At 36.3% G+C, this 21,093-nt stretch overlaps 1 protein-coding gene across 3 annotated transcripts in view; it reads right to left on the bottom strand.

Moving 5' to 3' along the window:
* Positions 1-21,093, bottom strand: part of uggt2 (UDP-glucose glycoprotein glucosyltransferase 2) — a 39,421-nt gene that overhangs the window by 12,175 nt on the left and 6,153 nt on the right. For all 3 annotated transcript variants that reach the window (XM_051119103.1, XM_051119102.1, XM_051119104.1), the window contains exons 10-32: positions 19,778-19,877; positions 19,190-19,250; positions 18,874-18,965; positions 18,605-18,758; positions 18,189-18,308; positions 17,914-17,999; positions 17,406-17,541; positions 17,010-17,141; positions 15,736-15,900; positions 15,436-15,559; positions 15,150-15,248; positions 14,128-14,222; positions 13,409-13,618; positions 10,938-11,069; positions 8,518-8,648; positions 8,336-8,431; positions 7,706-7,808; positions 5,159-5,238; positions 3,947-4,136; positions 3,564-3,722; positions 3,312-3,397; positions 620-704; positions 437-519 (exon numbers count right to left, since the gene is read on the bottom strand). In XM_051119103.1, coding sequence (XP_050975060.1) covers positions 437-519; positions 620-704; positions 3,312-3,397; positions 3,564-3,722; positions 3,947-4,136; positions 5,159-5,238; positions 7,706-7,808; positions 8,336-8,431; positions 8,518-8,648; positions 10,938-11,069; positions 13,409-13,618; positions 14,128-14,222; positions 15,150-15,248; positions 15,436-15,559; positions 15,736-15,900; positions 17,010-17,141; positions 17,406-17,541; positions 17,914-17,999; positions 18,189-18,308; positions 18,605-18,758; positions 18,874-18,965; positions 19,190-19,250; positions 19,778-19,877 — 2,719 coding nt within the window. The remainder of the gene's footprint in view (positions 1-436; positions 520-619; positions 705-3,311; positions 3,398-3,563; positions 3,723-3,946; positions 4,137-5,158; positions 5,239-7,705; positions 7,809-8,335; positions 8,432-8,517; positions 8,649-10,937; positions 11,070-13,408; positions 13,619-14,127; positions 14,223-15,149; positions 15,249-15,435; positions 15,560-15,735; positions 15,901-17,009; positions 17,142-17,405; positions 17,542-17,913; positions 18,000-18,188; positions 18,309-18,604; positions 18,759-18,873; positions 18,966-19,189; positions 19,251-19,777; positions 19,878-21,093) is intronic.

Below are 21,093 nucleotides of genomic sequence, written 5' to 3'. Positions count from 1 at the left end.
ACATTGAAGCCTAGCGAAAACAGTTATTTTGCACTGTAATATTTCACAGTATTTCACTCTATTTTGACCAAATAAATGCAGCTTAGATGAGGTTTCTTTCAAAAATGTGTACAAATTTTTACAACCCCCAAACTTTTGAACGATAGTGTATTTACATAAAGATCACACTGGTTATAGAGATTTTATGCAGAACTTGATAAGTGAGTCAGCCAAAAAAAAGATCTAAGGCATTTGTAGAACTTTTAAATTATGAACTTTCACATTCTGTACAAATCTGTAGTCACAGATTCTGTGCAAACCCAGCCATCTTGCAATCTGTTTTTTCTGTGACTGCGATATTTTTTGTGATTATTTAAACATTTAAAGTAGTGTTCCCCTCTAGCTTTTTAAGAAGTGATCCAAGATGTGATTAGTGCTTAAAACGAAAAAGACTCACCTGGTTATGGAATCCCACAGGCCTTTGGATTCCGTTCCTTCACTTAGAAGATCCTCATTAAGTTTGTCGGGCTTTTTTTGGACCTAAAATTTGAACAGATGTTACTTTCTCATTGCTCCCAAAGCAAAGTCTCTAAATGCTTGTTAATATGTAATGAATACTACAGCAACATTTCAAACTTACTCTAACTTTGATGATCTTGCTGTGGAAGCTGTTGAGCACCACAATGACATCACCAGCATCAACAGGAGAGTCTGTACCATCATGCCTAAAACATACACAACACTATATGAACACAAACATACTATATCTACACTTCCTGAAAAAAAAATATGAGCTCACAATTCAGCAAACAAAGCATGTTAAAAGTTAAAGACCTGTAGCTCTACCGGGACAAGATAAACGTAACAACGCTCACAAAATATACAGAAGAACAATAAGAACAACACAGAGGAAAAGAAAACGAAGATGACAACAAAGAACAAGGACAAAAGAACAAAGATGAAGAAAAACAACAAAAAGACAAAAACAGGACAAGAACAAGAGGAAAAGGGACACGTAGAAGAATGACAAATGATGAAGATGATGAAAAACAACAACTAATAAAGGACAACATCTGAGAAACATCAAGAGAGTGCTGGTTTGCTCTCACTGTAATTATTCTGATTCCTCACCAATGGCTCACGATTCAATACTGGATTTATTTTGAGTGCTCCTTTTGTCAAGTTGCTCAGGTCTCAGAAAGAAGTTGTGATGACATGAAAAGCTTGATAAATGTCCGGTGATACAGGACACAGTGTGCTGTTAGCTTCAGTATCCTAAATGAAACCTTGGATCCATTAGGCTGCATGTCTTCAGAACAGGATATCAGTGAATTACAGACTGACAGAACACAGCCTTTCCATTCATTCAGCAGTCAGCAGTGTGTTGTGTGTCTGAGAGATACTTTCTTTTTCTCTCTCACACACTCTCTCATTGGTTTTGTTTTGTGCCAGACCTCAGACTGTATGAATAATCGCACTTGCAGTGTGAAAAATGACACTGCGCTCTAACTTTAACCTGCATGAATGGGGTATAAATTTTACTGTCTCCCATAATTCTAGAAGAAACCACAACTGTGTTTCCATAAATAACTGCTAAAACATGCACAATCAGGAAAAGGAATGAAAATTGATGACAAACATTTTGGAGATTTTTTTGATGTGGACCATTAGTTTCAGTGTGGCTTTTTTTTTGTCCTTTATTTTGGATGATATCTGCATTCCTGGTACAGCATATCGCTAGCAGACACAAGATGACAGGTTTGACTCCCAGAGAATGCATTAGCTGATAAAACCCATAACTTGAAAGGATTTTAAAGCATTGTGGAAACAAGATATGCCAAATGTAACCTAACTTTCAAACATCTGTGGTCAGTAAGATTTATTTATTTTTTTTTAAATAAATGAATATATCCAGCAAGGATGCGATAACTTGATAAAATGTGACAGTAAAAGACATTAAGAAAGTTACAAAAGATTTTTATGCTGTTCTTTTGAACTACATATTCAAAGTATCCTTGTCCAGACAAAACGTAGCTTTACCATGACAGGAATAAATTACAAATTTAGTATATTAAAGTATATTAAAATAAAAAAGTAAAACTGTCAAAGCAGAAGTCCACTTCCAAAATGAAAATGTTCTTATAATTTACTCACCTCCATGTCATCTAAGATGTTATTGTCTTTCTCTCTTCAGTCAAAAAGAAAGGTTTTTGAGGGAAACATGGATTTTTCTCCATATAGTGGACTTCAATGGTGGCCAACATGTTGAAGGTCCAAACTGCAGCTTCAATGTACTTCAAATTTATATATTTTTCTTAACCACAAATGCTCATCTTGCACCAGCTTGACCTCACGCATTACATAATCGCACAAGGCGACCCAGTGTTTACAAAGTGAACGTGCAAAGAAAGTCAAACACCCTTTACCAAAAAAGGTAAAAGAAAAAAAAACAAAAAAAAAACTGTCAGACAATTTTGAAATTGGAGGAGAATATGAGATGTATTTTTTCGCCCTACCCTACCTTTTTTAACTGAAGTACACAGACGAAGAACCAAGCGTGACCTTTTCAACGTGATTAGGTAAAGCGTGATCGTAGAGCTAGAGCAAGACAAGCATTTGTGGTTACAAATTATACAATTTTTTTTTTTTTTTTTTAAGAAAATGAGCGATTGTTTCACTAGGTTAGGCCCTTATTCCTAGGCTGGGATTGTGTAGAGCCCTTTGAAGCTGCATTAAAACTGCAATTTGGACCTTCAACCTGTTGATCCCCACTGAAACCCACTATATGGAGAAAAATCCTGGAATGTTTTCCTTAGAAACTTAATTTCTTTTTGACTGAAGAAAGAAAGACATGAACATCTAGGATGACATGGGGGTAAGTAAATTATCAGGAAATTTTCATTCTGGAAGTGAACTAATCCTTTAAATATTACAATTTAAAATAACTCTTTTTACTGTATTTTTTAGGGCTGCAACGATTAATCGCACAATGTCGTGAGGCGCGTTTAGTCAATGAAGCCGGTACTTTGATTAGTAGTAAAGCTCCATCACGTGCGTTCAGCTGGCGCGATTTTGGCGTAGCTTGTCAGTGCTTGACGGCTCTGTGTATTACTTGCCTCTCCAGCTGAACGCACGTGATGGAGCTTTACTACTAATCAAAGTACCAGCTTCATTGACTAAACGCGCCTTACGACATCGTGCGATTAATCGTTGCAGCCCTAGTATTTTTGTTTAAATAAATGCAGCCTTAGTAAAGACTTTTAAAAAATTTTTCAAATCTTACTGACCACTAAACAGTAGTACATGCAAATCTGTGAAGAGAAAACACTCACGCTTGTATTTGATAGATGTCCTCTGAGCGTCCCTCACGCAGCCTCAGGATCCAGGCACCGGGGTTGGCCTTCAACTGGAAATAGCCCTGTACAATGAAGAAAGTCAAGTCAGGTTTGGAATGACATGAAGGACAGTAAATGATGAGAGAAATCCCATTTGGGGTTCATCTAACTGAACTAAGAAAACTCCTAGTACATACATAAAAATGCAACATATATTCCGAAAAGGCAAAGAAGAGAGAATAAACTCACCAGGTTGGCCATGACAATGGTGTCATGCATGAGAGGTTCCTGTCTCATGCCCAGTGTAAACTGAAGGCCTCTGGGAGGCTGACCTGTGGACACGTCAAAACAGTGGCCCTCCAACAGCAGATACTCAAGCTCATACTCCGCATTGACTACACCGCTGACCTGATAATACAGTAGAAGACTCATTTGTCCATTTATATCCAATCCTGGAAACTGGCTGACCAAGACAATTCGATCAGTTACAAGTAACAAGTAAAGCTTATTTCTGAAATATGAACCACAGCACTACTGCAGCAATTGTGCAGTCTGAACTACAAAAACAAACCATGTGCACTACTCAGCATTGGTAAATGTTTAAATACTGCATTTAGAGTTAGACTTCATACCTCCTGTAGGTGGATGTTATCTAGATCATATGGGCTCCGGACCGCCTCTACCATCCAACTTTCTGGGGTGATCATATTAAGAGTGAGAAGAGGAGATTCTGGAATTTCAGTAAAGCGGGCCATAGGGCCAGGAGAAAGCGAGTTGTTGCCAAAGAACGAAACATCCGGCTCCAAAACGTATCGATAAAAACTGCCAGAAAGACAAAGGAACAGTATAAGAGATCAGTGTTATAAACTAATCTGATGGCCTGCTGGAATTTGGAAATAGCTTAAAAATTTCATGACAAAATATTTTCAGTAGACTTCTAATCTATACTAAGTTTTTTGGGGAATAAACCAAGTATGTGTTGCGGTAGTCTTATGAACTCACGTCGAAGACGTTCTGATGCAGAAGAGAGGAAAGTCATTATTCTTGCAGCTTTATAAAATGAAGGTTGAACCACTGATGTCACATGGACTATTTTAACAATGTCCTTACTACTTTTCTGGATCTTGAACGTGGTAGTTGCGTTTATGTCTATGCAGGGTCAGAAAGCTTTTGGATTTCATCAAAAATATCTTGATTTGTGTTCTGAAGATGAACAAAGGTCTTACGGGTTTGGAACGAAATGAGGGTGAGTAATTAATGACAGAATATTCATTTTTGGTTGAACTATCCCTTTAATAAATTCAGTCATTATTGTTCACATTACAATACTCCACCCGTTTCTTCCAACATTAACTTTTTTTAAATATTTTTTTCCTTTCTGCAGCATGAGATCACAATTCTCTCTCTCAAACTATTTTTTCTCAGCTTTACATCAATTTCTATGAAATGCAGGTGTCTTAAATCAGTACAGCTGTGCTAAAATATGTTTCACCACATCTTTTTTTATATTTTTATCTCAGCTAAGAGATAGTTCACAGAAAATATAAAATACAGAGAACAGTTAATTTTAAGCTCCAAATACGTGCTTCTGACCTGGTGCATTAGTTCTTGTATTGATTAGTGCCTTGTATTAAAAACATGATTTTTAATACATTTTTTTTTTCTATGCTGCATTCTGACTTCATATTAACCATTTTAACAACTGAACTCTGTTAAAGAAAAAACAAAACAAGGTGATATCTGCAGAACAGCACACTATCTGCTATATGAGCATATGTGTGTGTGTGTATGGCGTGTCCCCCGACACTCTCAGAGCTGAAGTTTAATTAAGCTTCTACTCTCACCTCTTCAGGGGCATCTCAGACAGCTTGGCTCGACAGTTCATGAACACCTGCACTTTCATATTGACCACTTGACCAAGCACCTGCAGCACACACAGAGGAGAAGGCCTGGTTATTACCCACTCACACACTCACAAACAACAGGATTCAGGAGGGAAGGCTCCAGGTCACGCTCCATAGGATCACATACAGATGAGCCAATCGCTCTTATTTTATGTTCTTTATGACTTTAGAGGACACAATACATTTATTTATTTACTTTTTTAAAAAGATCTTTATAAGGGACATCAGATGCAAAAATTTACTTTTACACAGCGTCTGCATAAAAATAGTTTTTTTAGCAGTGCGTGGACACAACCACCATACAATGATAAATATCCTTTCACTCCTTTTTTTAATCCCCAAAAAACCTAAACAGTCTTAATTATCAAGCTGTTTTGATTTTCTGAGCAGTATGATGTCATATTGCTCAAGCTTCGCCCACAACTGCTGACTGACTGTACCGTATTATCATATTTCCACCCTCAGCCAGTTGTATGTTGCCTACCATTTTCTCAGCACTCGAGCAACTGTAGTGACAACGTCTCGTAAGCAATGCAGGTGTTTTGTATTTGGATGTAAAGGTGAAAATAGTCTTAATTTTCTCCCAACATCAGCACTACATGTCGGGTACTAATAATTTGAATTAAAGGGGTCATCGGATGCAAAGTTCACTTTTACATGTTGTTTGAATGTGTGTTGCCAGTGTAATGATAATGATAAAGATCCACGCAGTGGTTTTTAATTAACCTGTAAAAATAATATCCCCTTTTTCAAATCAAGCCATTCTCAGATGCCTGTCGGTGTGGCGTCACACAGACAGAGGCTGCTCCCACGATAGTTGATTGACGTAAGCGTTTTACCTGCCTAAATCAGCTGTAAAAGTCGACCTCCATTGTTTCGATGCCAGAGCAGGGATGTAAATTAGACAAGAATATCTCTGATTGAGCAATTGAGGTGTTGTGTTGCTGGATGTAATAATGAACATAGTGGTCGTCATTTACTCCTGACATCTGAGCCGCTGAAGATACAGTGGATTACATTTGTTTGTGAAGGGAATGCACCTCCTGATCTATAAACGCATCTATGTTCGTGCAAATCATTTGTGATCCAGCCTCACTTACAGCAGAAGTGAGTATAAGGTTTTTTTTTTTATCAATCTCTGCAATCACCTTTTCTAAAAATGTGCTAGTTAGCAAGTTTCGCGGCTAAACGGGTTAAATGCGGCTAAAGTAAACAATCTCTCAAACCACAGCTCGTCACTCCACAGAGAGAAGACAGGGGCGGGGTGAGCAGAGCTCATTTGCATTTAAAGGAACAATCCCTCAGAATGGGTTGATTTTTGCAGAGCTCATTTTGACAAGGTAAAAAGGGTGTTGTTTGACACAACCATTGAGAATTTTTAACCCAAGTATATTATAGACTTTTCGTTAAGACCATAAAGAATCATATCAACTTGTGGAAAATGGGCATCCGATGACCCCTTTAAGAAATTTCAATAATCAATAATCAAAAAACACATTTTGATTCGAAAGCATCTTAAAGGAGAAGTTCACTTCCAGAACAAAAATGTACAAATAATTCATTCACCCCTTTGTCATCCAAGATGTTTGTGTCTTTTTTCTTCAGTCATAATTATGTTTCTTGAGGAAAACATTCCAGAATTTTTCTCCATATAGTGGACTTCTATGGTGCCCACGAGTTTAAACTTCCAAAATACGGTTACAACGCAGATTCAAAGGGCTCTAAACAATCCAAGACGAGGAACAAGGGTCTTACAATTTCTATACTTTTATACTTTTTTCTATATTTTTTTCTACGTACAATTTCTATACTTTTTAACCTCAAACGCTCGTCTTGTCTATTCTCTGCGATGTGGATGCGAACTCTGTGTAATCCAGGTCAATACAGTTAGGGTAGGTTGAAAAACTCCCATCTCATTTTCTCCTCCAACTTCAAAGTCATCCTACATCACTGTTTCACTGTTTTTTTTGTAAAGGGCATTTGATCTTTTTTGCACGTTCACTTTGTAAACACTGGGTCGGTACTTCTGCAGCGATGTATGTCAATTTTGAAGTTGGAGAAGAAAATGAGTTTTTTTTACGTACCCTAACTATATTGACCCGAATTACACAGATTTCGTATGCACATCGCAGAGAACAGACAAGACGAGCGTTTGAGGTTAAAAAGTATAGAAACTGTAATTTCTTTACAACTGAAGAAAGAAAGACACGAACATCTTGGATGGCATCGGGGCGAGTAGATTATCTGTACATTTTTGTTTTGGAAGTGAACTTCTTTAATGGAAGATTCAGCATTGTGAGCCATAAAGTGGCACTACATTTTTCTTCACAGGAAATGGTTATAAGCTAGTAACTCTTGCAGGAAGCCACTGCAATGATAAACTATGATTATATTAAAAGAGTAAGCACATTGTGTCTCAGCTGAATCACAGCACAAACAAAGCTTCAGAAACAATAAGCTCTTAGACGTGACCAAAGTCGTACGTACGGCTAATAAAGGAGCCAACTTCTGTGCATCTCTGGTGAGAGGATCCACGATGGCAACCACATCGTAGAACACCTCATCTTCCCGCTGTGCCAGCTGGAGAACGCTGTTAAAAGACACATCTGGTCAGCTTGATACACTGGCAGTGAAAGTGTTGTGCTAATGTGAAAAACTGAAGTAGAGGCTTTTAAGTAACTGAAAACGCAAATGGACTACTTCAGTGTCACAAGTAGCTGTGAATATGCATAAATAATAAGAGGAGCTGATCATAGCCATGGAAACCCTGTTGGGCGGTAAGGGTTTATGTTAGGATATGGAGCTGACTCATACTTTCATTGACCGAGTTGTCTGACCAATTTGGACAGACGACTTGTGATTTACTTTTAGACTCATTTATGAACCAGTTAAAGTGATTAATTGAAAAGAACCAACTCAAAGGAACGATACATTCACAAAGCAGACACCATGACCACTGAGACACTTATGCAACCATGTTATTTTCCATGGTTTGCAGTCACAAAAGCAGCAAAAGGGTCTGATGAAATGTACTGGAGTGAATGTATTTACTTTCTTTTTAAAACACAGACACTCCATTGAAATATTGGAAGAAAAATCTTTAGCTTAGTACTGCACCTGTGTTTGTCCTTCAGAAATTTGACGTCTTTTCTGGCCTCTCCTTTAGGTGATGCAGTAAGGAGAGCATCTACTTTCATGACCAAATCACTGGCTCTGTGAAGAGAAAAAGGTTTAACAAACAAATTATTTCACATCTACAGTCATACTGGCTTTGGGTGACAAGCACAAACAAGGCATACTTTTGGACATTCAAGTTCATCTGCTTGATCTTGGATTTGATCTTTTCTGCTGAAGTGCGAAGTGTGATCTTCTCTAGCAGATGGAAATCTTCCACACTGAACTCTTCATCTTCGTCCAATAGGCTCAGGATCTAGTGAAGACAATAACCTCGTTGTTAGTCAGAAGTAAAGCTGAATGTCTGGATCAACCATCAGCACCTCTGGTTTAAAGTGTCAGAGCAAGTGTGCTTACCACAATACAGCGGCTTAAACTTTTACACCCAGAATCCTTCTAAAACCCCCATATCCACATGAGAGAGACAGTCATTTATATGCATGTCCATGGCAGACCATTTTTAATGCTAATCAAAGTGAGGCCGACTGCCAGACTGTCGCTCAGGCTTTTAATATCAAGGTTTTTTTTTTAACCTGAATGTACTCTCAATTTTCAATCATTTTAACACAGAATATGAAAGTTAACCAGTTTTACATGTCTTGCTCATTTTGTTTTGCATCTTTTCGTCTACATTTGACTAGCAGACCATGTCATTTGTAGAGCATCACTGTTACTTTTACCCTTTTACGGTTTAGAGGCAATTAGACTGCAGCTAAAAGAAATGAATTACAAATACCTCTCAAAAGTGAATATAAATAAATGTATTTATATATAAAAATGTAATATTTTAATGTATATAACAAATATTAAAATATGGGCAATAATGCTCATTTCTTATACAGTCAATGATTTTGTAACAGATATAAAAACATAAAATTGTATATATACATAGTAAATCTGAATATATAGAAGTAAACCTAAATATTTATTTATTCTGCATATCTGCATATTTATTTTGCAAATTTATTTACATCTGCATTATTTATATATTCAGAATTATAACTACATATTCAAAATTTACATTTATATATTAAGATTTTTTACAAATGTACACTGCCATTCAAAAGTCTCTTATGCTCAAAGTTACATTTACTTGATCAAAAATACAGAAAAAATAATTATGAAATATTATTAAAATTTAAAATAACTATTTTAATATACTTTATACATATAAAAAGCTGAATTTTCATCAGCCATTACTTCAGTTTCAGTGTCACACGATCTATCAGAAATCATATGCTGATATATTAACAATGTTGGAAACTGCTGTGCTACTTAATATTTTTTTGGAACCTGTGACTTTTTCAGGATTATCTGATAAATAAAAAAAGTTGAAAAGAACAACATTTATTCAAAATAGAATTATTTTCTAACAATATGTCTATACTATGACTTTTTTCGATTTAACACATCCTTGCTGAATAAAAGTATTAATTTCTTTCAAAGAAAGAAAGAAATAAAACAAAATGTACTGACCTCAATCTTTGGTAGTGATAGTGTATATTGTTACAGAAGATAAGATTTAAATAAATGCATTTCTTTTTAATGTTTTATTCATCATAGAATCCTAAAAAAAGGATCACAGGTTCCAAAATAAACAAAATAATTAAATAAAAATTACGCAGCAAAACTCTTTTTAGCACTGATAATAAATTAGCTTATTAGAATGATTTCTGAAGGATAATTTGACACTGATAACTGGAGTAATTATGCTGAAAAATTCAGCTTCGGATCATAGGAATAAAATCCATTTTAAGGTATATTAAAATAGAAAACCACTATTTTAAATTGTAATATTATTACACAATATTACAGTTTTTTTTCTGTATTTTTTTAATCAAATAAACGCAGCCTTGATGAGCAGAAAAGACTTTAAAAAAAATATTAAAAATCCTACTGATCCCAATTGGAACGGCAGTGCATTCTGATTTACTTCTATATATTCAATTTACATATATGTTCCAGTTTATATCATTATTTCCTGTTTGGTGCTTCATATATGTTATATAAATATATATCTTATATCATATATTATATATATTAATATATTATCTTTAAAAAAAAAATAACCAAATTAAGCAACCATAGTTTTTTCAGGATGAAAATATATTCTGCGGAACACTTTGGTGTGTTGGAGAATGATGGGACATGTCACTGCTGTTTCAGGCTGTAGCCCATTTTGTGCTTGTCTGTCAACAAAGACTCTGCTGAAAAAGCACAGCATTATGACAGTTCGGCGGTTCCATGTGACCTGTGACCCTTGCAGCAGAGGATGCTGAGTGGGCGATGGCGAATTAACGCCAGGCTTCATTTCTCTCCTCCTCTCCTCATAGGTTAGGACAGGCCAAGCAAACCGCTTAATACTGAGTCAACAAAATGAACGGCCCCATCTGAGGTACCAACTGGTGAGACCTTGGAGTTCAGACTATTTATCATCCAGATCAGCAGTCCATACCATAGGTCATTAGGTTACAAATGATTTCATAACTCCCATGGAAATTTGCCTTAGTTGTCTAAAGGTGGAGGGGTTGTTTTTGAATCTCACCCTGCCGTTGCTGACCACAGCTCTCTGTCCGGGTTTCAGCTTCAGAATTTCCTTACAGTACTTCTGCTGGCTGTGCAGGAAGTCCACCTCCATCGTGTTGAACTTCTTCTCAAAGGCATCATTGTCCATACCCTACAAGAGACCAAACACACATTAACCACTTAAATACCTGGGAAAGGTGAGTCTTCAATGTCACATCGATCTTTCAGAAATCATTGTAATATGCTGATTTGGTGCGTAAGAAACATGTTATTATAAATATTTAAAACAGCTGTATGTGTATGTTCATACAACAGATCTTCTGGAGGGCAATATTCTAGTGGTAACAGAACTCCAACTGTTTCACGGTTTCTATCACTCTGTTTGCAATATTTCTCACAGCGCGCGTCATGGCGGACACCCAAATCCACCATAATTTTATAAATAATACTCTTTTTGTGTCACGGAATGTAGTTTTAAGAGTTTTTTAGGCAAGAATGTACTTGTTTAGTTCATAAAGATAACTTCTACTTGATAATTTAAAAGATGAAAAGATAGTACAACAAAGATATCGCTTTCCTTGTTCAAACTAATGTTTATTGTGAATATGAGATTGAGCTGAAGAATGAATGCTGTATCAGATGCAGGTAATCACACTCACTCAGTCCATCTCTCTCTCATAACACTCTACATAATACAGTGAGCTTTTAATACAGTAATACAATAAGCTTTCAATAAAGCAACTCAACATTCATTCGTTACTAGTTCTAAAGTGACATTTTCAAATTAGCAACGGAGGCTTGGGCTCAGCTGTTTAACAGTCAACTTGAAATTTGAATCCATGGTGGATGGAAGTAGTTCTGCACAAAAGAGGGTTTTTTAAAAGACATTCCGTTGTTGTGTTTTATGTATTTACACACTTGTGCCGTCGAACTATTGTATAAATGCAATATCACATTCGTAGCTGTGCAATATGGCTGTATATCAGCCTGCGGCTATGTGCCTACAGACAAATCACAGCCGTGCCGATATACAGCCATATAGCACAACTACTCGTCTGATATTACTTATATATACATACTATATGCATATATAATATACACTAAATCTTTACTGCCATTGAATAAAGAATTGTTTTCAGAATAATTTTTCTGAATTCACACTGAAGATATAGGGGGTGAAATCTTGTGTGACCTCGGGTTTGGACTCATTTGAACTATGTGTAGTAAAAATGTGGAAAGAACAAATTGATTGGCTCATTACTTTGTTTTTTGATTACACTGCAATGAGGAAATGGTCAATCAATAAATTATTGACAACTAAAGGGGGCACATTTGTGCAAGTGCAGTCATTAGAGTATTTTGAAAGGAGTATTAAATTGGCTAGACCTATGAAAAATGTGTCGCCACTGGAGACCGTGTAGCGCTAATCAATCATGAAGCATTTTCATTCATCAGACTTGTAATGAAAAAACGGCTTCAGTGCCGATAACAAATCTCGGGTGTACGAGCAGCGCAGAGTCAGATTATTAGTATTTCCAGCATTTGGCCCTTTATGAAAAGGAACGAAATGCTAATATCAGCACAACACCTCTCCCTGCCATCCAATAATAGAGCCATTACAGGTCCCAGACATGAGCTCTCAGGGAACCAAGAATCTCTCTCTCCAGCCATTTTCAACTAATAAAACTCAGGAATGCTAGGTTGGACGGAACACTTTCTCTTATCTTATATGTTACGATGGAAATAAATAGAAGGAGCAGGCCGGCAAAATAACAAGAGGACAGAAAGAACCAAAAGAAAGCTCTCCATGTGTCTTACAGACCAATCAGTCTTTCCGAGAGCTGCAATACTGTCAATAAGACCCTAGATTCCAATTGTGGTTGTACGAGGTATAGCGCAGCCATTCCCAGAAATGTTGTTTGTCTGTAAGTCTGAGAAAATTACATGTGGCTGAGTGGTTTTCACTGGATGTGGTGATGGGGTGAAAGCACACCATGGAAAAGAAGAGAGGCCATGCTTGCGTTACTTTACGGCGATGACAGGAGCATACTATAAAAGTTGTATTTGATGTTGTGCTTTGGAAGACACAAGACTTCTAGATGTTAGTGGGCAGACTGCAAAAGAGAGAACACAAGCTACTATATTTTAAGAAAACAAATTAAACGAAAGCACTACACCATAAAAAGCAGTGCATTACAATGATTTGAACATAATTAAAGGCTGATGAAACTATGTAAATGAGCAGTTTGTATTACAGCTAATGATGCCCCATATATCTGTATTTCTGTAATATACTTTCCGGTCTTTCGAACCAGTACACAGACTGCCAGAGGAAGAAGACACATTTCCAGCAACTTAATTCAAGTGACATGAATTAAAAGGAAAATGGAAAAAAGACAGACTGGGAAGAAAAGAACAGGTGTGTTAAGATAAAGCCAAGTAAAAATGCTCTCCACATAATTCCACATTACCCAGACACACTCCACTGACCTGTTTAAGTAAGTGCTTAATCTTTGTGCCTTGTTTGAGGAGCTCAACATTTTCTTCTTTGAGGAGTTTTAGGGTGAAGTCGAGCGTGTTCTTGCTGCTTTGGGTGAGGAGAGAAGCCCAGACGGCACGGTACAGACCGCTGTTGTCCTCTGTGGGCTTTCCGCTGGGGTTATTGATGACCCCGACCCGACAGCTGGAGCTGCTGGATTTCTGCAAACAAACACTGTGGATTAGAGAGTCTCTCAAAAAGGAGACCACAGCAAACCAGTAAGAATAACTATGTGACTATGAATGTCTTAAATGATTTGGTTTAGTTTACTTAAAATTAAACACTGATCATAGAGATTTTGAGAGAAAGAACTGTGATATTAGTAATGTTAAACAGCTATTCATTACCAAAAAACCCCATAGAAACAGATTTGTGAACTTACTGAAACATTTGGGAGCTAAACTAGATCAATATTTGGGTTTTGCATAATAATATTGTGATTTTTAAAAATGTTCAAAACTGTGATTACATATTTAATCTGCATTGTACTTTGTATATATATCAGTTGGATCATTAACTCTGGATTTAGTTCATTAACCAACAGCAGAAGAATGCTTTCAAAGATTAATTGCTCTCAGATTAATTACTAAGATGCACGTGTGCCTCTGCTCTCTGAAGATGGGATTCCTGTGGATACAACTAATTGGAAATAAAAACTGCAGTAGTTTACCATATGTTTCAAGGCGTTCCGGAGCAACTGCCTCCCAGAGGGCTGCTCAATATCTGCAACAATCCACACGGTCACTCCGTACAACACCTCCTCCTCTACAAGAGAAGACAAACATTACTTAAGAACAATGCTTTTTTTAAAAAACACAGTTTGGATAAGTTTTGAGCTAAAAAGTCTACATAATAATGTTAGTTTCAAAAATTTAAGGTTAGTTCACTTCCAGAATACAAATTTCCTGATAATTTACTCAACCCCATGTCATCCAAGACATTTGTGTCTTTCTTTCTTCAGTCAAGAAGAAATTAAGGTTTTTGAGGAAAACATTCCAGGATTTTTGTCCATATAGTGGACTTCAGTGGGGGTTAAAGGTCCAAACTGACATTTTAGTGCAGCTTCGAAGGGCTCTACACAATCCCAGCTGAAGAATAAGGGTCTTATCTAGCGAAACGATCTGTCATTTTCTAAAAAAAAAAACAAAAAACAAAAAAAAAGTACTTTTTGACCACAAATGCTCATCTTGCACTAGCTCGACTTCACGCATTACGTAGTCAAACAAAGTGAACATGCAAAATCAAACGCCCTTTACAAATGAAGGTAAAACAAAGATGTCAAATGATTTTAAAGTTGGAAAAGAAAATGGATGGAAATGGAGTTTTTTTTTTTAACCCTTTCTAAACTGGTGTACACAGACGAAGAACTAACTGTGCATGACCTTTCTAGTGTGATTATGTAATGCGTGAAGATGCGCATGCGCATCGCAGAGTTAGTGCAAGGCGAGCATATGTGGTTAAAAAGTATATAAATGTTTAATATTTTTTAAGAAAATTAGCAATTGTTTTGCTAGATAAGACTCGTATTCCTTGGCTGGAATCGTGTTGAAATCCAAGCTGCATTGAAACTGCAATTTGGAACTTCAATTCGTTGACTCCCATTGAAGTCCATTATATGGTGAAAATTCCTGGAGTGTTTTCCTCAAAAACCTTAATTTTTTTTTCAACAAAATGAAAATTGACATGACTCACCATCTCTGACGAAATACTTCATTCTTTTCGAGACAACAGCCGTTTTGTCTCTGGAGTCCAAGTATGAGAACACAGATGCGTCATCCCAGTCATCTGCAACTATTTGTTAAATTATAACCGAAAATTATTAAGGCAGTAAGGAACATTGTAACAGTATTGGCAATATGTTGATGATAGTGATGTGATGAAATTATTGTGATGAAGACTGTGGAGTGTGACAGTGACAATGATATGGTGAGACAACAGATTTAGACTGGTTTGTGTCAGGTGATCATTAAAGGACTACCTGGTGAGGACGTGAAATCCAGATATCGTCTCTCAGAGCTCAGAATGAGAGGGTTGATACGGGGAACTACATTGGCCTGCTCCATTAGAAAGTCCACCACATCGGTACTCTCAGTGACCTGACCCTGGATATGACAGTAAAACCATTACAACTTGCTAACCCACCAGACTAAAAGGTTACAGTTAATACATCACATCAGGAGGGCCATTTTACCAAATGTGTGTGACAAAAATAAATGGTCAAAGCAAAAAACTTGAAGAAAAACAGTAAGAGATATACAACCAAAAAAAGGTACCATACCATAAAGACAGCTCTCTGGAAGAAGTTGGTAGTTTCCATGATTTTCTGCAGAAGAACTGTCTCCAGTTCTTCTGGGTCCATCTCCTCACTATTGAGTGGAACACCATTAAACAGACCCACTGGAAGAGCACCTAAACCACTCTTTCTGTAAAACCCTGCTCCAGCCTGAAAAAACATTTCATATTAAACCTTAATAAAGACACTGATTTGTGTTTCCAAAATAAAGGAATAGTTCATCCAAAAACGAAAATTGCTAGGTGTATATGACTTTCTTCTTTCAGATTAATACAATCAGAGTTATACAGTATTAAAAATGTCATGGCTCTTCCAAACTTTATAACGGCAGTGAATGGACGTTAATATACAATAGTCCAATAGAAGTCCAATAAAGTGCATCCATCCATCTTAAAAAAAAAAAAATGTACTCCACACAGCTCTGGGGGGGTTAATAGCAGCCTTTTAAAGTGAATTGATGCATTTGTGGGGGAAAAAATAAAAAATAAAAATACACAGGACATAGGACGCAGGTGTAGCATAAGGTCCGGTGAGAATATGCTAGTTTTGCTTACAGAAGCAAAGAAAGCAAAGTTTCCTTTGTTTAGTAAAGGAAAACAAGTCTTTTGGCTTATATCAAAATCCTCCAATATTTTTCTTTACAAATCCTCGTTTTGTACTTCTAATTTGAGACCAGTGTTTTGTTTTGCTCTCTCCTCTGCTCTTCCAAGTTCATCACTTCTCACCGGAGCTTACGCTTCGCCTACGTCCTGGTGTACGTCATCTGCTGGAACACCACTCTCTCATGTACACTCATACGACAGTGTAAGCAACAGATTATGGTTTATAAAGTTTTAACTATGGATATTTTGTTGGACTTCTGTTGGACTATTGAATATTAACATCGATTCACTGCCATTATAAAGCTTGGAAGAGCCATGGCATTTTTAACGTAACTCCAATTGCATTCATCTGAAAGTACAAAGTCATATACACCTAGGATACCTGGAGGTCGAGTAAATCATGGGGTAATTTTCATTTTAGGGTGAACTAGCCTTTAAATCTCATGTCCATGTTCGCCTAGTAATGTTCAATAAACAGTTTACATTTACCAATGCTATGAAATTTGTATTTAATTATAAATATGCAATGTGCACTGAAAATAATTTGTATACAATTCTCTGCACACTGAACTTTGAAATGTTAACAGGAAAATTACAGCAGTTTTAACTGACTGTTTTTTTTGTTACGGTGCACATAACACCATGTAATAGCATTACCTTTCTGTTGTCATCATAGCTTGAGTCCACTCCAAGAATTCTGGCAGCATTTGCTTTTGGAAATTTCTTTTTCAGATATGCAGTTACTGTATCCACAGAAAGAGTCTCCCCAACTTCCACCCTGTTATATATCTGCATATCATACACACACACAATTTAATGAAGAACTTAATGACCAAATTAGTACATTGCGTTCACAGAAAAAGTCTTTGGATGGCCCTCCTTCCTTGTCCATAAAGTGAATGTTTTGAAGAAAAGAAAGTGTACATTATAACTGAAAATATCTGCTACAGTACACAATATGAACCAAGATTTCAAATATCACACTTAATGTGTGGGAGAACCCTAAAGTAACATAAAAGTCATTTTGAGTAACACGAACACAAAGATACTCACTGACACCATGGAGGTAAAAGCCTGTGCTTCGTCGTACTCCTCTGAGATGTAGTTTAACAGCCTAAAGAGAGCAACACCTGCATCCAAGTATCCATCCACTTTATCATCTGCACTGACAACCAGCACAAACCCAATCCTAAGAGACAAAGAAACATAAATGCATATCAAATCTGGCATAACATCTCACCGACAATAAAATCATTAACAAATAAAACTAAACATTACCGAAGGGCTCGTGATAATATTAGAAGGTTAGTTTGCTGAATGTAAAGTAACGCATAACTTCAGCTGTTTATGACACAGTTACTTACCAAACAGACAAATTTGGACATGAAATATTGATTTGAGTTAAAATTATATGTAATAAACCATTAAATGATTAAATGATACGAAACTAGCAAAGCTATGTAAGGAATTTTCCAGTGCTTCAGTATTTCATATTCAAGTCATATAACTGAAAAAAAATGTTCAAGTAAATGTATTAAATGCTATTATGGAGTGCACAAACCTGAGAGGAATGTTATGTTTGTAAAAGAGTTCTGCTAATTTCACCAGCTCAATGCTCTCCTCTTGTGTTGGGTCAAGAAACAGAACCTGCAAACAATAAAGAACACTATTTTTAATTCTTTCACAAATTAGAATAATAAACAAATTCACATAAAATAGGTCTGCAGCAGTGCTAAAAAAAGGGAGACATGAGGGGATAAACATCCCTGTATAAACCTGCGCACACAGCTAGATTTCAGCTTAGACTGTGATCAACTCACAGCCAAGTTGACTCACCAGGTTATAGAAGTTGCGGCGTATTTGTCGAATAACTCCAGGAAAAGTTGCTCTGAGGAGCTCCTGGAGACTTGAGGGCCAGTGGCGATACATGGAGTCTTTCTCAATATCATTGACCCACTAGAAAACAACAGACATTTGTTACATTGCAAAAGCCTTTATGTGAACAGCGAACACCCATTTTATCTGCAGCTTGGGTTCAATAAATATTTTTTCCATTTAAAAATAAAATAAAATAAATCATAACATTTCATTCGAAATTGAAGCATCCAAGCAGCTTGTGGCAGGTCAGACTTAAATGGTTCTATTATACATTAATCAGTTAGTACTAAAAACCAATTTCTCTTTGTAGGCATTTTACTTCCAGAACTCAATTTTTGAGGTCTACAACCACACTCAAATAATTAGCGTCTTACCAAAATGGATGAGTGGCGGATGTCCAGAGCGTAGCTGTCCTCTACAGTGGTTGATGATGGTAAATGCAGGAACTTACTAATGCTGCTTCCTCTGATGCCAAGGTTATGAAGACCTTCGAGAATCTTTGCCTCAGTTCTGAGAATGTCCAAAATGCTACAGAACAGTTGAGAATGAACAAATGTACAGAATGTGATTAACACACAAAAATCATGTAGTGGTGCCAATGACACACTTCAGACAGAAACAGGATCTTGTGGTGGGATGATACCTGAAGGGGTTATGAATATCCAGGTCAACGTGTATCCCGTTAATAAACAGACCGGCATCTCCAGGATGGATCCCAATGGACTCACTCAACCTCTGAAAATAAAGGACCCTTTTAGTATGCACATGATTTTCTGAAATATGATCTTTTTGTATTGGATTCATCATCTGAGACTCTCAAGATACTCCAGAGTACCTGTCAAACTGAGTACGGACACGTTTAATTCTCTAAAAATAAATCAGAAAAATGCGGGCCCACATGGCGGCACTAGAAACTTTTTTTACAGTGCTCATCAGAAAAGTTGTTGATAAAACCTTACCTTTTGATTGTCTTCTATTTCTTTCTTCATGTCTTGGTTTACAGCCACTCTTGTCAGTGATCTGTGGGGACAGTAAAACATGTACAGTCAGTAGCAGCTCTCGCCAACATCCCAGAACAGTCATAAAAACTCATTTTAATCTCAGAAAAACCTGTTCCCTCTTAGACGCCATATCGGCTATGCTGACAAACTGTAAACCACAGTAACTCTGACTCAGCAAATTCTGAACAGTGCACATAAAGCTGTCTTGAGCAGCAGTGGAGGACAGTCACAGTCACACATTAAAAATGACCTAGACATAATGCATATGCATGCATTCTGTGGTGTTGCACATGCAAAACTGCATAGTGGAATATTCTACAACAAGAACGGTTACAGATATTCCAGTTCCAATTTTTGACAATGTTTAAATTAATTCTTGGACTTAATAAGCATTCGGTAAGGATGAACTTTTTACAAAGATACATTTTGTTTAAATATCTTTCCTTTTGTTCTTTTTGAGTTCTGCTGGAGAGAGCTGTAACAAAGGTAATGATTTCTGTCTAGGATTTTCTCAGAGAAACCAAGACTGAATTTCAGACTTTTTACCTGGCTCTGCTGGGGAAATTTTGGCTAAGGTCTTGCATCAATTTGAGAGAATCAAACTTTGGCACAGTCATGATCCGAGATGCTGCCTGGAAACTGAGGTCTATTGAAAAGACAGAGAAAGCATTTCAAAATCTTTTTTAAAAGAGCCAATAATACATGAAGAATGCCTGCAATGTAAGATTTAGTTAAAACTATTGGTAACACTTTACAATAAGGTTCATTAGTTAACTACTTTAATTAATATGAACTAAGAATGAACAATACCTCGACAGCATTTATTAATCTTAATGTTAATTTCAGCATTTATTAATGTATTATTAAAATCACAAGTTGTGTTTGTTAACATTAGTTAATGCACCGTGAACTAACATGAACAAACAATGAACAACTGTATTTTAATTAACATTAACAAAGATTAATAAATAGTGTAATAAATGTATTGTTCATTGTTCTTTCATGTTAGTTATACAATAATGTTAACAAATGACACCTTACTGTAAAGTTTTACCAAACTATTAATAATTTAAACATAAATCCAAAGTTTTGTGATTAGACGAATAGTCGAATTCAACATCATCATAATTTACTTACATACAAACACACACACACACACACACAAAATAATTTTGAAGAATCTATGGTAGTTCTCTTCTACGCAATTACACGGAATGGGGACAAGAGCTTTCAAGATTCACAATGCAAAGGCATCAAGAAAAATATCAATATAACAATAAAATATAACAATAATTAGGATGTATTGTTTCGGTATGGAAAACAGTTTTTTGTTTGTGTGAAGAAAGAATATCATACAGGTTTGGAATAACATCAAGTATACGTTTTCATTTTTGGGTGAGACGATTAAGAAATGTATTTTGATAGGTCTGGGTGATATGGTCAAAAAATCATATCTCAGTATTTTTTGGCAAAATTGTCTGCCCAATGTTGTCCAGTAAAACAATGTTTATATCAAAGGCAATGAAAACAAACATAGTGAATGTAGCCATGTCGGCTATGCTATATATTATGTGCAAGAAAGAGTTAAAATCTAAATTAAAAAATAATGTTTTTAAAGCATAGGTTAAATTCACTTAATCACTAAACACTGTCCAACTATGAATATTTCACCAAAAAGTATATTGTAGTCAATTACTGCTCTTCTGTTCTATCCACTTTTTTCTTTAACGCAGAAGTAAGCCTATGGGTGAAACTTCCCGTTCATTAGCCACTACAGGGAAAAAACAAGAATAACAACAACAAGCAGTAAACAGTAAAACTGTCTGCACTACAAACCAGTGTGCTCATAATTAAGATAATAC

Source organism: Labeo rohita, chromosome 9, assembly GCF_022985175.1.
Source record: "Labeo rohita strain BAU-BD-2019 chromosome 9, IGBB_LRoh.1.0, whole genome shotgun sequence".
NCBI lineage: Eukaryota > Metazoa > Chordata > Actinopteri > Cypriniformes > Cyprinidae > Labeo > Labeo rohita.
The sequence above is the reverse complement of the archived record's forward strand: the minus strand, read 5'-3'. Positions and strand labels throughout refer to the sequence as shown.